At 41.6% G+C, this 19,912-nt stretch overlaps 1 protein-coding gene across 3 annotated transcripts in view; it reads right to left on the minus strand.

Annotated features, from left to right (window-relative positions):
- FRG1 (FSHD region gene 1) overlaps nucleotides 1-15,816 on the minus strand; it is a 28,145-nt gene extending 12,329 nt beyond the window's left edge. For 2 of the 3 annotated variants that reach the window (XM_010592517.3, XM_003412325.4), the window contains exons 1-8: nucleotides 15,567-15,756; nucleotides 11,741-11,811; nucleotides 9,039-9,164; nucleotides 8,072-8,129; nucleotides 6,732-6,846; nucleotides 3,857-3,961; nucleotides 831-922; nucleotides 89-199 (exon numbers count right to left, since the gene is read on the minus strand). In XM_010592517.3, the coding sequence (XP_010590819.2) occupies nucleotides 89-199; nucleotides 831-922; nucleotides 3,857-3,961; nucleotides 6,732-6,846; nucleotides 8,072-8,129; nucleotides 9,039-9,164; nucleotides 11,741-11,811; nucleotides 15,567-15,628 (740 nt within the window). In that variant the 5' untranslated portion in view covers nucleotides 15,629-15,756. The other variant, XM_023551189.2, reaches the window with a different exon arrangement.
- Between the last annotated feature and the right edge of the window lie 4,096 nt (nucleotides 15,817-19,912).

A 19,912-nucleotide genomic window follows, 5' to 3' on the forward strand; every position in this document is an offset into this window, starting at 1 on the left:
TTTGAAAACTGATTTAAAAAGAATATTGGTTTTATACACACCACTTCTATTGGCTACTTAAAATAGTTGGAAATACAAATACACCTACCTGTCCAGAAGTGTCTCATGCAAAAATCCATCTTTCCGAGCCTTTTTAAGAATCTTATTATCTTCTTTACTTATTTTAAGTTTGTGGTCTTGGAAGCTCTGAAATTTCTTTCTGTTAAGAAAATGTTTTAAAAATACCTCAAACTTTGCTTACATGTGTTCACTGATGAACTTATAAAGTTTTCCATTCATTAAAAAATCTGAGTTCTTCAATAACCCACAGCTTTCCAACTACAAAGGTGACCTCCTTACTGACCCACCCCATAAGGCAGCTGTGCGGGTGACTCTACAAGCCCCGCTTCCACCAAGAAAGGCTGGTTTGAGTTCCTTGTGTCCTGGCTTTGCTCAGCATCTGTTTGGCGTAACAGTCTGATAGGTTAAGCAAGAGGGAGAGCTGACTAGCCCAAGTGCCTGTGGCTTTGAAAGTTGGCAAGTTAACCAGGAAAACTGAAGCCCTGAGAATTCGAGAGCATTCAGCTCCATGCTCTGTCCTAGACCCCAAAACCAAACTCATTGCCCTTGAGTCGATTCTGACTCATAGCGACCCTGTAGGACAGAGTAGAACTGCCCCATTGGGCTTCTGAGGAGCGGCTGGTGGATTCGAACTGCTGACCTTCTGGTTAGCAGCCGAGCTCTTAACCACTGCGCCATCAGGGCTCCTCTGTCCTACAGTGGACATTAAAAGCTCCTTGAGAAGCACTTCCTGACCAAACCTTCGGGTCTGGAAGGAGAAGACTACGTACACGTAATTGATTTCACACTGCTTAATATTTCCTTTGTCTTCTTCTGGAATGTCATCTTTTTTCTTGGTTTCTCTTTCAGCACAGGACCTAATCTGGATATTGGAGAAAAGAACACAACAGGTTATATACTTACCTTCTCCCTCTGTTTTAGTCACCACATAAGAACATTCTAGGCGATTTCTCCAGAGGAAAAAAAAATCAACTTAGCAATGAGATTCAGAAAACAGACAGGTTCTGGATTATGTGTCTAGGATTTCATATATATAATTTGTAGAAGTAATTGCTATTGTATTTCTCTAGAGCCCTTGTGTCAGATACACTAAAGATAAAATGATTTGAAAAATATTTTACAAATCAGATTGTGCTGAGCAATTAGGTAGTAATTTAACAAATATAAGTGTGGCCTCAGAGTGAGTATGTGTTGTTAGGTGCTGTTGAGTCCATTCTGACTCCCAGTGACTCCATGTGACATAGCAGAACTGCCCCATAGGGTTTTCCAGGCAGTAACCTTTACGGGAGCAGATTCCCAGGTCTTTTTCCCACACTGCTGCTAGGTGGGTTCAAACCACCAACCTGTCAGCAGCCGAGTGCTTAACCGTCGTTCCACCAAGGCTCCTTAAAGTATATACTGAGATCTAATTGTCCATAGCAGATTATATTGATTTTTTATCATACTGAAAGCTTAAGACAGAAGCTACTTTACTTTGGACAGACTATTACCAAATATATTAAGACTTCACATAACAGAATTTGTTTTTACTTAATTGGAATCCACCACTTTAAAACTCTCCATACATCCTCGTAAGTTTTGACAGATACTTACAATCACATGCGATATGTTATTTGATCCAGATATAGCAATTTGGATCAATTAAGTGGGACAAAGTAGAATTTAGGCCTTTGGAACTGGCTTGGAGACCTGGAGGCACAGTGGTAAAGAGCTCAGCTTAACCAGGAGGTCGGCAGTTCGAATCCACCAGCCACTCCGTGGAAACCCTATGGGCAGTCCTACTACGTCCTCTAGGGTCACTATGAATTGAAATGGACTCCCAGTGGGTTTGAAACTGGCTTAATTTGCAACACATAGGACACGTGTCTCCAAACTGGTCTTTGTGGCTCACAGTCCAGTGCCAAAACTGTTCAGAAAATGGTGACCAACACCACCACACCTGTGTGCCAATGACATACGTGTCAGAGTTTGGCTAGAGGGGTCCTGGAAGACCCGGGAAAATTCCTGGCTGGGGCCTGTGTCACCGTACTACTTTTGGTAGGAGGGATCTGTGGTCTGGTTGACAAAGCCAGGCCAATAGAGGTGGATGACCGACAGAGACCAGCACAGCCTTCGTGTAAATGGAAGGGTGCTAGGTAGTCGTTGCTCAGAGCTTCCAGGTCCCGGATTAACCACAAAGACCCAGGGAAATCGGACAGGTCCCTCAAACTGCTGTAATTAATGGTAACACAGCGTCTCTCTCCCTAGAAGTGTAAAGTACTGCACATATATCTGTACTGTCATCAATTAGTCACACGTTGGAAATGTAACCAAGATGAACAATAATTTAAACATGATATCATAAAACTAAGTATGAATAAAAAAAGGTATGAATAGATAAATATAAATAAATAAACTGAATTACATGTAGCCAAGTCAAAAATACACTAGCATATTCTTAATGGCTGGCTTTCTGAGAAGCAGTCTGGTATGAAATGTGAAAGAAGCTTCTGGAGTCAGGTGGGCCTGAATACACAGCTCGCCTCTACCGTGTCTAGACCAAAACTGGTGAGGATGCAGGGAGGGTCAGAGGCTGCTTCCTCACCTGTAAAGTTAAGACAACAGCTATCTCTTAGGAGCACTAAAACATTAAAGAAGACCATAGGTGGGACGCTTTCAGCAGTGTGTCATGTTATAAAATGCTATTAACCTTTGATGTGACAGTAAATGACTTTAGCGTTTTAAAGAGTGTAGTCACATCATATATAAACCCATTGCCGTCGACTTGATTCCGACTCATAGCAACTCTATAGTGCAGAGCAGATCTGCCCCACAGAGTTTCCAAGGAGTGCTTGGTGGATCTGAACTGCCGACCTTTTGGTTAGCAGCTGTAGCACATAACCACTATGCCCCCAGCATTTCCCACATCATATATACCACATTTATGCAAATTTACACGCAAGTTACGAGTTTCTGCCAGCTACACAACCCCCTGCACGTTACTTTTGTAAGCGCACTATATCAATGTTTTTTCCAGGTTGCTGACTTCAATTCCAATTTCTGATCACAAATGTGAGGTGCACAAGAAGCAAGGGTCTTTCTATAGACCTAGGCTCATGGGCATGTGACTAAGGCGACTTATGACCACTGATCAAAGACGCTGACGCTTAGAAGACATAATTAAACTACAAAATGAGCAAACCTAACATAACCTAATGGTTTCACTTAAGACGATCTGATAAGGTTTTCTCAGTCAAATGTTAAGCTAATTTAATAGAAACAAACACACAGTTTCGATTGCTTATTTTGCAATTACTGGGGGACTACCAAACTTGATCCGTGACTTCTTGGCTTATACCTTTATTATACAATTATGATCAAAAGTAACATTTTTGGACCATTTTTATAAACATAAGCATGAGATTAAAGTAAATCAACAGAACAATATGATGGGGACAGGTGAATGAGGTGGAAGTGTCCTGAGACCTGGGTGGTATACACACACGTGGGTGCACCATGCCAGAACCGTTTTACCTAATGTCATCACTTCCGTGCGTTGTATGTGTGGGCGCGGTATTTACGTGGGCATGTTACTTGTGGTGGAAACCCTGGTGGTGTAGTAGTTAAGCGCTAAGGCTGCTAACCAAGAGGTCAGCAGTTGGAATCCGCCAGGCGCTCCTTGGAAACCCTATGAGGCAGCTCTACTCTGTCCTATAGGGTCGCTATGAGTCGGAATCGACTCAACGGCAGTGGTTGGGTTACCTGTGGTGTTTTACGGTATGAGGTGTGCTAGTCTGCGGATGCATGTGGTGATTACCTTGATCATTTCCTCTTCTCCTGCCGTTTTACTCTTGGCTTCTATATCGCCTGCTTCATTGCATCTAATAAAGCAGCTATTTGAGGCCAATAAAGCCATTTTCCCCTAAATAAAACAAAACAACAAAACAGAGCTATAAGAATAACTGCAAAAGAATTCTTAACTCTTTAAACTAGTTTCTCCCCCGATTCTAAAAGTAAATCAGGAAAAAGAATTAATAGAGAACCAGGAAAATATAAAAATGAATACAAAAGAAAACCAAAATAACCTATAACATTACTCTGCAAAAATAACCACAATAAATATTTTTAGTATATTCTTTCGGTAGGACTAAATTCTGACTATGTACAATAAAATTGTTTTCTTTGGCCTAAAAGATACTGTCTTAGTTACCTAGTGTTGCTGTTAACAGAAATACCACAAGTGGACGGCTTTAACAAACAGAAATTTATTCTCTCACAGTTTAGGAGGCTACAAGTCTGAATTCAGGGTGCTGGCTCCAGGGGAAGGCTCTCTCTCTCTGTTGGCTCTGCGGGGAGGTCCTTGTTGCTTTGGGCTGACCGTCCTGCAGCCTGGCATCTCTCTTCCCCCACCTCTGCTTCTCTGGCTGGCTTGTTTAATCCCTTTTGTATCTCTACAGAGAGTGACTCCAGACACACCCTACCCTAATCCTGCTACGTTAACGTAACAAAGACAACCCATTCCCAAATGGGATTATAACCACAGGTATACAAGTTAGGATTTATAATACATATTTTGGGGGGACACAATTCAGTCCATAGCAGATATATTAAGGATATAACTGATTTAGTTCAATTTAAAAATGAGCTTTACAGACAAAATAAAAAAATGTGAATAATGTGATCCAGAATAATTTACTCAAACAGTAGTGTTTTAAGTAACATTTCTTTTCACTATAAACAAGAAATAAAAACATATAGAATAGCTAGCCTTTGGTGCCTTTGAATCTACTATTCAGAACTTCAAGAAGCAATGTCTAAGGGACTTCCACATGTGGAAAAAACATTCATACTCTTCTTAGTTGTGTGTACGCTGGGGTCAAAAAAGTTTGAAAGCCACTAAATCAGAGATTTTATTCTCAGAGATGAGGGAATGAGTCTCAGTAGTTACCTCTTTTTTTGAGGATGCCTGGCTAATTTATCATCTTAGAAAACACCGTTGGATCCTATTTTGAATTTGTTGCTGTATGTGATCACTGGTGCTACTCAATGACTGAACTGTTCTATGTAGTTATTGTATGAGAGACTGGTGTCCACTGGTCCTGGCTGTTGTTGAGGTTAACATCTACTTATTGGAGACGATTTAGCTTTTGTGGAAACCCTGGCGACGTAGTGGTTAAGAGCTATGGTTGCTAACCAAAAGGCTGGCAGTTCAAATCCACCTGGCACTCCCTGGAAATCCTATGGGGGCAGTTCTACTCTGTCCTATAGGGTCACTATGAGTAGGAATTGGCTTGACAGCAACAGGCTGGTTTTTGGTTATTTAGCTTTTTCATGTCTCTGTTCAATCTTTACTGCTTACACAAATACAAGAAGGAACTTTAGGTATTCTGTATAAACAGACATAGACTTAACAAAGTACATACTGCAGCACCATCCTACTTAATAAAAATTAATCTCTTTATCCTTATTTTGTATTAAAACTATATTTTTATACACTATATTTTTTTATCTTCTGAACTCAAGGACTTTTACTTTATTTCAACTTCATTTCAGTGAACTACCATTATCATTACTATTTATTATTTTATGCAGAAATTGTCATGACTTGGTCAGTGGCCATTCCCTCGAGCCTGTCCCACTGTCCTCTTACGACAGTTTTGGAGGCATCTCTAATTCCTGCTAGCAAGGAGACAGTCCTAAACTATCCTTGTTCTCCTGTCCCAAGACTTAGAATCGGCTATCCTCTAAGGAATCCTAGTTTTTTAATGAAAATTAAGAGACCTAAATCTAGGCAGGAGGGGTACACGGGAACGGTGGAGGCAAAACACTACTGCTGTTTTTGTGGTGCCATTTTTGGAGATCATTTTAATGTTATGAGTTCGTATGATTTTTTCCCTCCAATTTAATGTACTATAGTACTTTTTTTTTTTTTTTTAAAAGAATACATGCTCTCGTTGACTTTTTTTTTTTGCCACATAGAACTATGGGTTTATTTTTGTATGGGCACCAAACAAGCTTCTACATAGTCTGTCATCTCTCCCATACAATGTTTTTTTTTTATTATTATTAATTTTTATTGTGCTTTAAGTAAAAGTTTACAAATCAAGTCAGTCTCTCGTACAAAAATTTATACACACCTTGCTATACACTCCTAATTGCTCTCCCCCTAACGAGACAGCACACTACTTCCCTCCACGCTCTCTCCTCGTGTCCATTTGGGCAGCTTCTGACTCCCCCTGCCCTCTCATCTCCCTTCCAGACAGGAGATGCCAACACAGTCTCATGTGTCTACTTGATCCAAGAAGCCCATTCTTAACCTGTAACATTTTCTATCCCATATTCCAGTCCAATCCCTGTTTGAAGAGTTGGCCCCGGGAATGGTTCCTGTCTCGGGCTAACAGAAGGTCTGGGGACCATGACCACTGGGGTCCTTCTAGTCCCAGTCTGACCATTAAGTCTGGTCTTTTTATGAGAATTTGGGGTCTGCATCCCACTGCTCTCTTGCTCCCTCAGGGGTTCTCTGTTGTGTTGCCTGTCAGAGCAGTCACTGGTTATGGCTGGGCACCATCTAGTTCTTCTGGTCTCAGGCTGATGTAGTGTCTGCTGTATGTGGTCCTTCTGTCTCCCTCACTGACTTTTAAAGACTTTCTTTTATACCGACAAGAAGCTTTTATAAACAATCAACTACTTACATCTTGAAAGACTGGCTCCCATTGTTCTCTTGGCCCAATTGCATCTGAACGCCCAACAACAAGTCCATCTGAATTTATACCAAGATATTTTCCATACCCAGATTTCAGGGCAATTCTTCAGATTAATAGAAAAAAAGTTCAATTCAATATGGAACATAAAAATAGTGTACACGCACAACACACAAACTGAGAGAAGTTCAATATGGAACACAAAAATAGTACACATATACACATATGATTTCCTTATAATGAGATTTTTTATTCTAATGAAGTACTGTTCAATACAAGGAAAAAAAGTTCAAAATACACGTCTGATGTGGTTCAACATATCTCGATAGGCAGAATTTATGTAGAAGTACTTACTGGGTTTGAAAACAAACAAACCCAACGTCCTTTTTTTTTTTTTTCCTGATTATAAAATACAGGTTTGTAGTTGAGCATTAGGAAATTATAGTAGAAAGTGACCCACCTTAACCCACCACCTGACATAATCACGTGTTTTCCATACACAGACACACACACAGACACATTAGGAAATTATAGTAGAAAGCGACCCATCTTAACCCGCCACCCAAGATAATCACGTGTTTCTCCATACACAGACACACAGACACACACACACACATACATTAGGAAATTATAGTAGAAAGCGACCCATCTTAACCCGCCACCCAAGATAATCACGTGTTTCTCCATACACAGACACACAGACACACACACACACGTTAGGAAATTACAGTAGAAAGTGACCCATCTTAACCCACCACCCAAGATAACCACATGTGTTTTTCCACACACAGACACACACACACGGAAACACTGGTGGCGTAGTGGTTAAGAGTTAAGAGGTTGGCTGCTAACCAAAAGGTTGGGGGTTCGAATCTACCAAGTGGTCCTTGGAAGCCCTGTGGGGCAGTTCTACTCTGTACTATAGGCATTGACTCAACAGCAATGGGTTTGATTTTACAAAAATACAAATATATACGCACACAGATATTCTAGTAGAAATCATTTTAAAATAAAAAGAAAGATAAATTAATGGGCTTTTTTAATATCCGAAGTATTATCTTGGATAATCATGTATGCTTTACATATGAGGCTTTCTGTTCTAAACGCAAACTCATTAAAAATCTCACTTAATACCTAAATAATTACTGGACGTACAAATAATGCTGTATTTTTGAAATGCCACAAAATCCACTTTTCAGAAAAAATTATTTTGCTTTTTAAATAAAAATTACTCTCTGGGCTTCAGGTAGCTAGATACTAGTATTTTTTAATGAATGAATTAAACACACACACACATAAATGTTATTAATTATTGTTCAACTCAAGCTTACCTGGAATCAGATAGTTTGACAGCTGTAAACTGCTCTGGGGGACTAGGGCCCTCATCGACTACAAAAGAAAACCATTTTAAAATAAATTTGACATTTGCTTTAAACATACACATAAAAATTTTTTCAGCTGTAAAAAAACGTAACTTTTAAAAAATATATTAAGACAGCATAACATGTACAAGTTAGTGTGAGTTAGGTATCAGGGTATGTCAAAGGCAGAAATAATGGTGATCCGTGAAGCTGTCTGCCTTTCCCACTATGATGATTAAGTCCTTCTCCAATGGGCGAAAGTTGCCTGTTCCTAATTTTAATGTAAGAGTATTTCGATATAAGTATGATAATACAGTATCTATAATATCAAGATCTATTTTGTCTTCAGAAAACTGCGGTGTTAGCTTTTACATACTTAATAAGATAGGCCGGCAGGGGGTGTATACTTAGTCACTTCCAAGATTGCTCTGTGTGTTATAAACAAATAGGTAAGCACCTAACATTTAAAAACCAAATGCTCTAATTTACTCAACGGATGACGATTCTGACCAAAACGTACTGCTTTTTCCTTTCAGTTACCTCACACTTCGTTAGAGCGTCTTCTGATGGGCTAACGGGGAGGACAGACTTCAAGTTGTTAACTACACCCCAGATCAGTCAGTTCTGGCAAAAGGTCCAAAGAATGAAGAAATTCAAACCTCTGATTTTCTTCTTAACCAGATTTTCTTTTTTTCTTTCCACTTACTATTTCAGTTATCCATGCCGTATTTGTACCTGGGACTATACAGAATGTTCCGAAATGCTCATACTGAAAAGAGGGCACCGCCACAGTGGGAAGAGAGTGGAGGAGTCAGATGCAGTGGCTCCGTTCTTTGGAAATATAGTTGAGACCAATAAGAACGTGGCCTAAATGAGTGTCGTAAAATATATACTTAATGTGGCTTTGTCCCTTCCCCTGCTTCTACCAGACACAAACCTTCTTTATGTGGAGCTCCCAGGGTGAAAAGGCCATTGTCCAGTGCGTGTATATAGGTTCCTTTATCCATTTCAATGGCTATGGTTCCTGAGATTTCACCAAAGTTTGTTACAGTCCACCAGATTCCTAAAAAATAAAACCAATATTTAAACGTTAAATTTTAGAATGAACACAAGATTCTCTTTTGTTGTTGTTGCTATAATTATTTCTTAAAGCTTTTTATTTTGCAGTGGTAAGAAATAATACAGAAAGATCCCATGTACCCTTCATCTACTTTCTCGCAACGGTAACGTGTTGCGTTATTCCAGTACAATGTCAAAACCAGGAAGCTGACACTGATAGGATCCATGGACCTTATTCAGTTTGTATCAGTTGTCTTAGTCATCTAGGGCTGCTAAAACAGGAATGTCACACACGGACAGCTTTCACAAACAAATTTATTTCCTCACAGTTTAGGAGGCTAGACGTTTGAGTTCAGAGTGCCCACTCTAAGAGAAGGCTTTCTTTCTCTATTGGCTCTGGGGAAGGCCCTTGTCTCTTCAGCTTCTGCTTCCTGGTTCCTTGGAAATCTCCATCTGGCTTGGCATCTATCTTACCCCATCTCTGTTCTGTTAGCATGTTTAATCTCTTTTATATCTCAAAAGAGATTGACTCAAGATATACCCTACCTTAATGCTGCCTCACTAACCTAACAAAGACAGCCCATTCCCAAATGGGATTATAACCATAGGTACCGAGGTTGAGATGTACAACATGTATTTTTGGGAGACATAATTCGTTCCCTAGCACCAGTTTATATGCATTCATTTGCGTGTGTGTGCATATTCACGTGATTATTACCAGAGTTAAGGTTAGGTTCCTTTTAAAATATAAAAAATGTATAAGTCATACACATGAAGGTACAACAAGATATACAGAGAACAGTCTATTCTCTGCTGTCCAGAGGCAATGACTGTTTCTTACCTATTCCCCCAGAAAGAGTTTGTAATTTTAAATCAGAAGCGAAATGAGCAGAAACCATGTCTATGGACATTAATGTGTACACAGAAATGCTCAACCCTAGGGTCTACCTATTTAAACAGATTGCTGCAGAAGTTTTTAAGAGAAGGAAACACGGCCTCAAATCTTCCCCGTGGAAACGAGTCAGTCACTGACTGGGCATTAGACAGCGTCTGATAACAAGAGTGGAGAGGGAGGGAGAGAAGGAGGCAGAGACTGGCCTAATAAGAGATGCACACTTAGGTATTTACGGATGGAACAACCTATCTCCGATTTGCCTTAAAATTCTCCAGAAAAAAAAATGTGTGTGTGTGTAAATGAAACAAGACTGACGAAATATCGAAAATTACTAATACTGTGGTCTAAGAACACTATGGATTCATTACACTCTCTTTACTTTCATATTAGTTTGAAAACTTCTATAATAAAAATTTTCAAAAATGGAGTTAATTCCACTAGACAAAATTTCCTATTTGGCGAAACAATTCAGGCTTTCATTACTTATTTTAATAGATATTAGTAAAATTTTAGCTAAAGGCTGTTAGAAAGCAATAAACATAATAATTTAGCGAGAGGTTCAGATAATAATTTGAGCTATTTCTGACTTGTAGCTGTAACTGTTTTCAGTAGAAGGAACAAATGCTTTATTTAGAATTGTGACCAAAAGCCCCATCTGAAAATCTTAAGAATACAGCAATTAATGATTTTAAACTATTTGTATTTTATATGTTCTATGCCATGTTGACCGAGAACACTTATCAGTGGTTTACAGATGAAGAAGACATACTTATTATGATTTAAACAAACTACAGAGACGTGTTTAAGGTTATCTCTTTCTAAAAATTACAGAGACTAAATTAGATTTTCTTCCTACATAGTCTTATAACACATAAAAGATTGTCACACATTGTCATTTTTTATTCACCTGTCTAGAATGTAAGCTCTATGAAGGTAGAGACCAGATCTATCTTGCTTATGAATGGCTTCTACAATTAAAATGTGTACATATTCAAAGAAAGTAATCTGCAAAATATATTTGGTTTAAATAATATTTATCCTTAATAGGGAAACCCTGGTGGCATGGTGGTTAAGAGCTACAGCTGCTAACCACAAGGTCGGCAGCTCGAATTCACCAGGTGCTCCTTGGAAACTCTGTGGGGCGGTTCTACTCTGTCCTATGGGGTTGCTATGAGTTGGAATTGACTCGATGGCAATGGGTTTTTTTTTTTTTTTGTATCCTTATCAGGCCTTGAAAATTATGTATTAGAATCGCTGGGCTATTAAGTAAACCAATGCTAAACCAAAAAACCAAACCCGTTGCTGTTGAGTCAATTCTGACTCATAGCAGCCCTACAGGACAGCGCAGAACTGCCCCATAGGATTTCCAGGGAGCTGACCTTTTGGTTAGCAGCCTGAGCTCTTAACCACTGGCCAAGTAGACTAATGGTCCCTATGAGATCAGAGAGTTCTGTTTCATCAGTCTTGTGCTTTGTTCTGATAGTGAATGGAAGGTAGCAGAGACCTCTACTGTGCTAAAGAACAAAGGGAATCTACAAATACAGATGGTATGTGAGCACTTAAGACACACAGGAAGATGTCACACATTCCTTCTATTATTTTGGTATTTATCTAGTAAAATATTTTTAATGAGAACTCAACAGATGTTGAATTTTCTCAGCATAAAGTACTGAAAACTGACTCACCGACGATATCAAGCTGGGTTTCTTCTTCCTCTTCTCTTTTTCTTTTCTTATCTTTGCTCTTCTTCTTCTTACTACAGGAGATCATTTATATAGATGAGTTTAGATATATTGGATTGTGTGTTAAATATCACAATATGGAAACTTAGCAGAGTCTTTTAAACTGTACACTGATTCACAAATTATCAGTTTACAATGATTTACTCTGATGCACTTTTACTCAGCACTGGGAAGTGACTTCTGGCCCAGTACACACGCATGGACCCTGGAACCAGACTGCTTTTTTACATTTTTATCTTGCTTTAAGTGAAAGTTTGCAAAGCAAGTCGGACTCTCATACAAAAATTTATATACACCTTGCTGTATATTCCTAATCGCTCTCCCCCTAATGAGACAGCACACTTCTTCCCTCCACTCTCTTTTCATTTCTATTCGGCCAGCTTCTTACCCCCTCTGCCCTCTCATCTCCCGTTCAGAGAGGTGATGCTAACATAGTCTCATGTGTCTACTTGATCCAAGAAGCTCACTCTTCACCAGTATCATTTTCTATCCCATTGTCCAGTCCAGTCCCTGTCTGAAGAGTTGGCTTTGGGAATGGTTCCTGTCCTGGGCTAAGAGAAGGTCTGGGACCCATGACCACCGGCGTCCTTCTAGTCTCAGTCAGACCATTAAGTCTGGTCTTTTTACGACAATTTGGGGTCTGCATCCCATCCCATTGCTCTCCTGCTCCCTCAGGGGTTCTCTGTTGTATTCCCTGTCAGGGCAGTCATTGGTTGTAGCCAGGCACCATCTAGTTCTTCTGGTCTTAGGCTGATGTAGTCTCTGGTTTATGCGGCCCTTTCTTTCTCTTGGACTTACAAGTACTCTGTGTCCTTGGTGTTCTTCATTCTCCTTTGCTCCAGGTGGGTTGAGACCAATTGATGCATCTTATATGGCCGCTTGCTAGCGTTTAAGACCCCAGACGCCATTCTCCAAAGTGGGATGCAGAATGTTTTCTTAAAAGATTTTATTATGACAACTGACTTAGATGTCCCCTGAAACCATGGCCCCCAAACCCCCGCCCCTGCTACACTGGCCTCCAAAGTGTTCAGTTTATTCAGGAAACTTCTTTGCTTTTGGTTTAGTCCAGTTGTGCTGACCTCACCTGTACTGTGTGTTGTCTTTCCCTTCACCTAAAATAGTTCTTATCCACTATCTAATTAGTGAAAACCCCTCTACTTCCCTCCCTTCCTCCCCACTCTCATAACCATCAAAGAATATTCTCTTCTCTGTTTAAACTATCTCTCAAGTTCTTATAATAGTGGTCTTATACAATATTTGTCCTTTGGCAGCTGACTAATTTCGCTCAGCATAATGCCTTCCAGATTCCTCCATGTTATGAAATGTTTCGCAGATTCATTATTGTTCTTTATCCATGAGTAGTATTCCACTGTGTGACTATACCATAATTTATGCATTCATCCGTTGATGGGCACCTTGGTTGCTTCCATATTTTTGCTACTGTAAACAGTGATGCAGTGAACATAGGTGTGCATATATCTGTTCATGTACAGGCTCTTATTTCTCTAGGATATATTCCAAAGAGTGGGATTGCTGGATCGTATGGTAGTTCTATTTCTAGTTTTTAAGGAAGCGCCAAATCAATTTCCAAAGCGGTTGTACCATTTGATGTTCCCACCAGCAGTGTGTAAGTGTTCCAATCTCTCCACAGCCTCTCCAACATTTATTGTTTTGTGTTTTTTGGATTAATGCCAGCCTTGTTCAGACTGCCTGGTTTTGAATCCTGATTCTGCCCCTTCTTAGCTGTGTGGTGCTTGGAAAGTTACTCAACCTCTTTGTGATTCAGCTTTCATATGTATAAAATGGGGATAATAATATAACCCACCTCATAAAGTTGTTACGAGGATTAGGAGTTAATACACACCCTCATACTTCGCTGATGGGAATATAAAATGGAGCAGCCACTTTGGAAAAAAGTTCGGGGTTCCTCAAAGTTACATTTAACCAGCAATTCTATATAGCTGAGGAGAAATGAAAACATGCTCTGACAAAAACTTGTATCTGAATGTTCACAACAGCATTATTCAAAATACCCAAAAGGTAGAAACAACCTGAATGTCCATCATGTGATGGATAAACAAAATGTGTGACATAAAGTGAATATTATTCAGCTATAAAAGGAATAAAGTACTGATAAACTGTGAAACATTACGCTAAGTGAAAAAAACCAGACGCGTAAGAACACATATTGTATAACTCTGTTCGTACAAAATGTCCCAAGTAGGCAAATCCATAGAGACAGCAAGTAGATTAGTGGTTGCTAGGGTCTGGGGGATAGGGAAATGGGAATGACTGCTAATGGGTATCAGGTTTCTTTCTGGAATTAGATAGTGATAATGGTTGCTCAAACTTGTGAATATAATTTAAAAAATCACTGAGTTATACACTTTGCGGGGGGGGGGACCATCGCTGAGATTTGATTCCGACTTACAGTGACCCTATAGGACAGAGTAGAACTGCCCCATGGAGTTTCCAAGGAGCACCTGGTGGATTCGAACTGCCGACCTTATGGTTAGCAGTTAGCACTTTTGGTTAGCAATTAACCACTATACCACCAGGGTACACTCTCAAAGGATGAGTTTTATGGTATCTGAATATCTCAATTAAAAAAAAAAAAAAACTACCAAGGGTGATTTAAAAAAAGACGTAACTGTGCTTTAAACTGTTCTTGGCACGCAAAAAGTGCTATACGGAAGTGTAAATTATGACTGACAGTTTTAAGAACACAAACTTGTTGGCATTTTCTGTATAAATTAAGCTTTCCGAAACTAAGCACACCCCCCTGCCCCCCTCCCCTAATTCAGACGGTAAGAGTCTCAGACTTATTCAGAATACATTCCTGAATGCAAGACCAGTGGGCAGAGCTCTCAAGGGCAGTGGCTCCAGCTTGCTTCTCCACATTTCATTTTCATCTCACCTAAATGTACCCCAACCTGTTTATTACTCAGGCCAAGAGGAAACACTCAACATTCCTATGAACAGTCAGCCCCCCACACATCTACTTAGAAAAGAAGTGGAAACAGGAGTGTTTTCCCCTAAAAACCTAATAGTCATCAATCACTACTACCTCTCCTTGCACTCGGCTCTTACTATACACACACGATCCCATTTAATCCTCATGGTAATCCTATTAGAGAAGTATCATTCATCCCTTTTCATAAATGAGTAAATAGAGTCTAAACGATTATAACCAACTTGCCCCAAACCACAACGTTACTGACTGGTGGGGTCCAGGTTCCTGTCCTATGGTTCTTATCGCATCCCCATCAAAGCCCATATACGATTCAGTCAAGTTCCACTTCTCATATTACATTAAACAAAAAGGAACTTTTGGGGGGGGAAGTGGAGGGCGGAGGGGAGTAAGTGTGAAAATCACTCCACCCTAGTGGTCAGCCCAGTGCACACTCACCACCCGCAGGTGTGGGGCGAGGCCAGAACCAAAGGAAGCGACACTTGTGGCTCCTGGGGTCTGTCTCCCTCCTGTTCGGGCTGTAACAGCTAAGGAAGGAGCCCTGGTGGCGCAGCGGCTAAGCGCTCGGCAGCTAACCAAAAGGTCGGCAGTTTGAATCCACCGGGCGCCCCTCGGAAACCCCAGGGGCAGCTCGACCCCGTCCTAGAGGGTCGCTGCGGGTCGGAGCCGCCCGGACCGCCCTGGGCTGGGCTTCTCACAGCCGAGGCGCGTCTCCGCCGTCTCCCCAGCTCAGGGGCGCGGGGACGAGCCGCAGCGCCGCGCGCCCCAGACGGGACCCCCTCCCCGGGCCGCGCGCACCTCCTGGCCTTCGCCCCCTTGAGCACGAGTTTGGTGGACTTCACGTAGGAGTACTCGGCCATGGCGCCGGTGACACTTCCCGGCAGCGGCGGGCGACGGAAGGAGGCGACGGCGCCGGGGACGCTCCCTCGGAGAACGCCGGCTTCTCCCCACCTGGACTCCAAAAATCCTCCCAGGAAGCCCACTTCCTGTTTACCTGGCCGGCGCTACGGCAGCCGCGGAGGGCCGAGATTCGCCAGCGTCCCGTCTCGTTCTCGCGGGACTTCGCCGTGCGGGGCAGGGCTTCCCCAAGCGAGGGACCCGGAAGGGCGCGCCCCCTGGTGGCCGGCGGATCTCATAGCCACGGTCCGCGTGTCAAGCCGCTTGTGACAGCCTGGCTGGGTCTCAGAAGCTGGCGACGCTGCCATCAGCCAGAGGGTGAAAAGACCCAATCAGACCTTTCGGTTCTGCAAATATTTATTATCTTCTTTTAACTGGGGAAACTTGAGTATGCACAGGAAACAATTAGGGAATAATATAAAATGTAATTAAATGCCAAATTGGGGGGCCACAGATTTCACGAGTGCGGTAGGAAATGGGGAGCCCTGGTGGTACAGTGGTTAAGCGTTTGGCTGCTAACCAAAAGATCGGCAGTTCGAATCCACCAGCGGCCCCTTGGAAACCTTATGGGCAGTTGTACTCTGTCCTGTAGGGCGGCAATGAGTCGGAATCCGCTCATTGGTAAGAGGGTTGGTTGGTTGGTTGGTAGGAAAATGTGTAAAGTTTGTCCTTGAAGACCAGAGTACTCAGGGAAGCCTTTCTGTATAGGGTGGGCTTTAGAGAGGCTTTCATGGAACCAGTTGCCTGAGTATTTCTCCTACCTGCTCCGGCCTCTTCAACAATTTTATAGTTCACCCCCCAGGCTCCATTTTCTCCACCTTCCAAACAGTCTTGCACACTGACTGATCCTTAGAAAAAGAAAGAGCTGATCATTATTATTTCCTTTCCTAAAACCTATTAAAGGCAGCCCATCTCTTTCAGAGAAAAAAAAAAGGGTGGCACCACTTAGTAAACTATTGATGGTCTGCCCTCTTTTCCTACTAAGACTGGGAACAAAGGCCCTGAGAGCGGAGGGTGCCTACCTGAGAAATAGCGAAGAGACTGGTGTGGTTAGAGGAGAAGCAAGTAAAAGAGAAATAGGCTATAGTATCAGGGAGGTAATAGGGGGTTGGGTGTGGAACCTAGAGGCACAGACAGAGAACAGAGGGGCCCCCAAATCTGCAAACAAAGTAACAAGAAATGGGCCAGGGCACAGAAAGAAAGCCATTCCCCAGAACAGTGGGGCAGGGTACCTAAAAATAGCCCGCAAACTTCTTTAAAGTTGCCTTTCAGAAGCAGCTGGAGAAAACCAGGCCCGGGGCATGCACAGAACATCCACCTGTGACCGCTGTGTGACCTTCCACTGGGCAGTGAGGGGCTACAGCCCCAACTGGGGAATCCAACCCGGGAGCGAGAGACTGCGCAGGCGTGACACCCCATAATAAGTCCTGCTATGAATCCCAGAGGCCTCCGGGACAGGAGCCATCTTGGAAAGCTGCTGTGCTGGCGCACCTTAGTTAACACATCCCCGCCTATGTCCGTGAATAAACATGAATCTTTTCCAGCCCAAGAACTTTTAAAAACGGCAGGCCCATCTTTGTTCTGGGAGATGAGGTTAAGCGTTGCTCTAGGCCCTCTTCATCTCCGCTTGCAAGCCTCTTCAATAAAGCTTTGCTCGTGTGGAAAACTACGTGCCTTACCTGCTCATTCTTGACCAGTGAGAGGTAAGAACCTTATTCTGGTAACACTACCGCTAAGCTCTTGCCACCGTCCTCGTCGTGTTAAATGATAGGAGGTCTCTGAATCGTCTGTTGGCTGCTTCTGCTTATAATGCTGCCCTTTTCTCCTATATCCATTGCCATGGAGTTGATTCTGACTCATAGTGACCCTACAGGGCAGAGTAGAAACTGCCCTTGGAAACTGCCCCATAGAGTTCCCAATCTTTACTGAAGCCGACTGCTGCATTTTTCTACCACCCAGAGACTGATGGATTCAAACTGCTGACCTTTCAGTTAGCAGTCCAGTGCTTAACCACTGCACCACCAGGGCTCCTTCTATACTTGGCCTTTTTTTTAACCTTTAAGACAAACTCAGGCATCATTTCCTCCCTAAAATCATCTTTGAGTCACCTCCTGTATTTCCCGAAATATCCTGCTGTATTTCTCGTGCTAAAATTGTGCACTTTTTTAGGGCAGGACCTGTAGCTTGTTCATTTTTGTGAAGAACCCAGTGCGTAATTCAGAATAAGCATTTAATACATGTTTGTTAAAATAGTAACGTTCTAAAGCCTGAACTCAAGCTGTGGGATAGTGAGGAGTACGGCCTTACTGGAGAGGAAGGGGTGTGGTAGAAAACGGGGGAAAAAATTGGGTGGGGAGAGAAATTTCGTAGTATGGAGGTCGTTGGAAGCCAATTCCTTATTTATCAGAGATCTTTGCATAAGACCCTGTGCTTGTTGTACAGGGAATACGAAAGGTGTATCAGACTCAGCCTGATCATCAAAGGACTTCAACTAAGGAACCAAAAATAAAAACAAAAACCAAACCTGTTGCCGTCAAGTTGATTCGGACTCTTAGCGGCCCTGAAGTAACCCGCGATAACACGGTACAGCTCTCATTTCAGGGTGTAGCTTCTGGACTCAGACTGCTTGGGTGCACATACCTGGCGCTCTCTTCATAAGCTGAGTTAGTTTGGGCAAGTTATTTAACTTCCATATACCTAAATTTCTTCAGCTATAAAATAGGACCTGCTCCTTAGAAACAAGGATGGCAAGACTACGTCTCACATACTTTGGACATGTGATCAGGAGGGACCGGTCCCTGGAGAAGGATGTCATGCTTGGTAGACAGTCAGCGAAAAAGAGGAAGACCCTCAATGAGATGGAATGACAGGGTATCTGCAACAATGGGCTCAAGCATAGCAATGATTGTGGGCATGGCGCAGGACCCGGCAGTGTTTCCTTCTGTTGTATGTAGGGTCGCTATGAGTTGAAACTGACTCAATGGCACCTAACAACAACAACAACAACAAATACAAATGGTACCTCCTAGGGTTATGATAAAAATTAAAGGGATTAATACAGAAAAACACACAGAAAAGTCCTTGGTAGCTATTATTATTAGATATCAATGTACCATGGGAAAATAAAGTTCAAATAAAGTGCTAGAATAGCATATGATGGGGATATGTTATAAGTTCAGATATTTTAGGCATTAGGCATGTTTCAACAAATGAAGTGCTCACTCGCCTATGCCGAGAAATTTGGAAGAGAGCTACTTGGTTAACCAACTGGAAGAGATTCATATTCATGCCCATTCTAAAGGAAGGTAATCCAACAGAATGTGGAAATTATTGAACAATATCATTAGTATGACACAAAGGTAAAAGTTTGCTGAAGATAATTAAAAAATGGTTGGAGCAGAACATCCACAGAGAACTGCCAGAAATTCAGGTCAGGTTCAGAAGAGGACCTAGAACGAGGGTATCATTGGATAATGTCAGATGGACCCTGGCTGAAAGCAGAGAATACCAGAAGGATGTTTACCTGTGTTTTATTAACTATGCTAAGGCATTGGACTGTGTGGATCATAACAAATTATGGATAACATTGCAAAGAGTGGGAATTCCAGAACACTTAATTGTGCTCATGCAGAACCTGTGCCAAGTTCCCTTTGGGTCCTGCCTTGGTTCTCCAGCATCTTCATGATTTTGTGAACTATCCAGTACTTTTTCATTGAATTCCTAGTCTGCTTAATTTGGCCAGAATTAATTTCTCTTGTTTGCAGTGAATAAAAACTATGCTCTCACATTAAAATCGCACTCCGTCCAGGCAGCCGGTGTAATCCCACTGGAGAAAAGCGTGAATTTTATTATAAATTCTGGCTCAGAAAGATCCTATCTTAATTGGTATGGTTTACAGTGGAGATGAGCAACTTTTTCTAGAACTTGTTTTTAAGGGTGAAACAAAATCCTCTTATGAAAACTTTCTAATCAACTGTCTGCTTAAATTTATTAAATGGCCTAGTGTGCAGTGTTAATTTACTATCCAGGGCATTTGACGAAATAGTTTTGTATTTCCAGAGTAATTTTTTTTTTCTTTAAGATAACGCTTTGGAAAATAAAGTATTTCTTAGTCCCTTGTCCCCTTAAATTGCCTTTTTTCATTGCCATAAAAGCTGTTTTTTGAACATCTCTTTACTTTTAAAACAATTAAGCCTTGTGTGATTAAAGAAAATGAGTATTCTTGCTCTTGTTTCTGGAATTACTTC

This window comes from Loxodonta africana, chromosome 19, assembly GCF_030014295.1.
Source record: "Loxodonta africana isolate mLoxAfr1 chromosome 19, mLoxAfr1.hap2, whole genome shotgun sequence".
In the NCBI taxonomy this organism is placed as follows: Eukaryota; Metazoa; Chordata; class Mammalia; order Proboscidea; family Elephantidae; genus Loxodonta; species Loxodonta africana.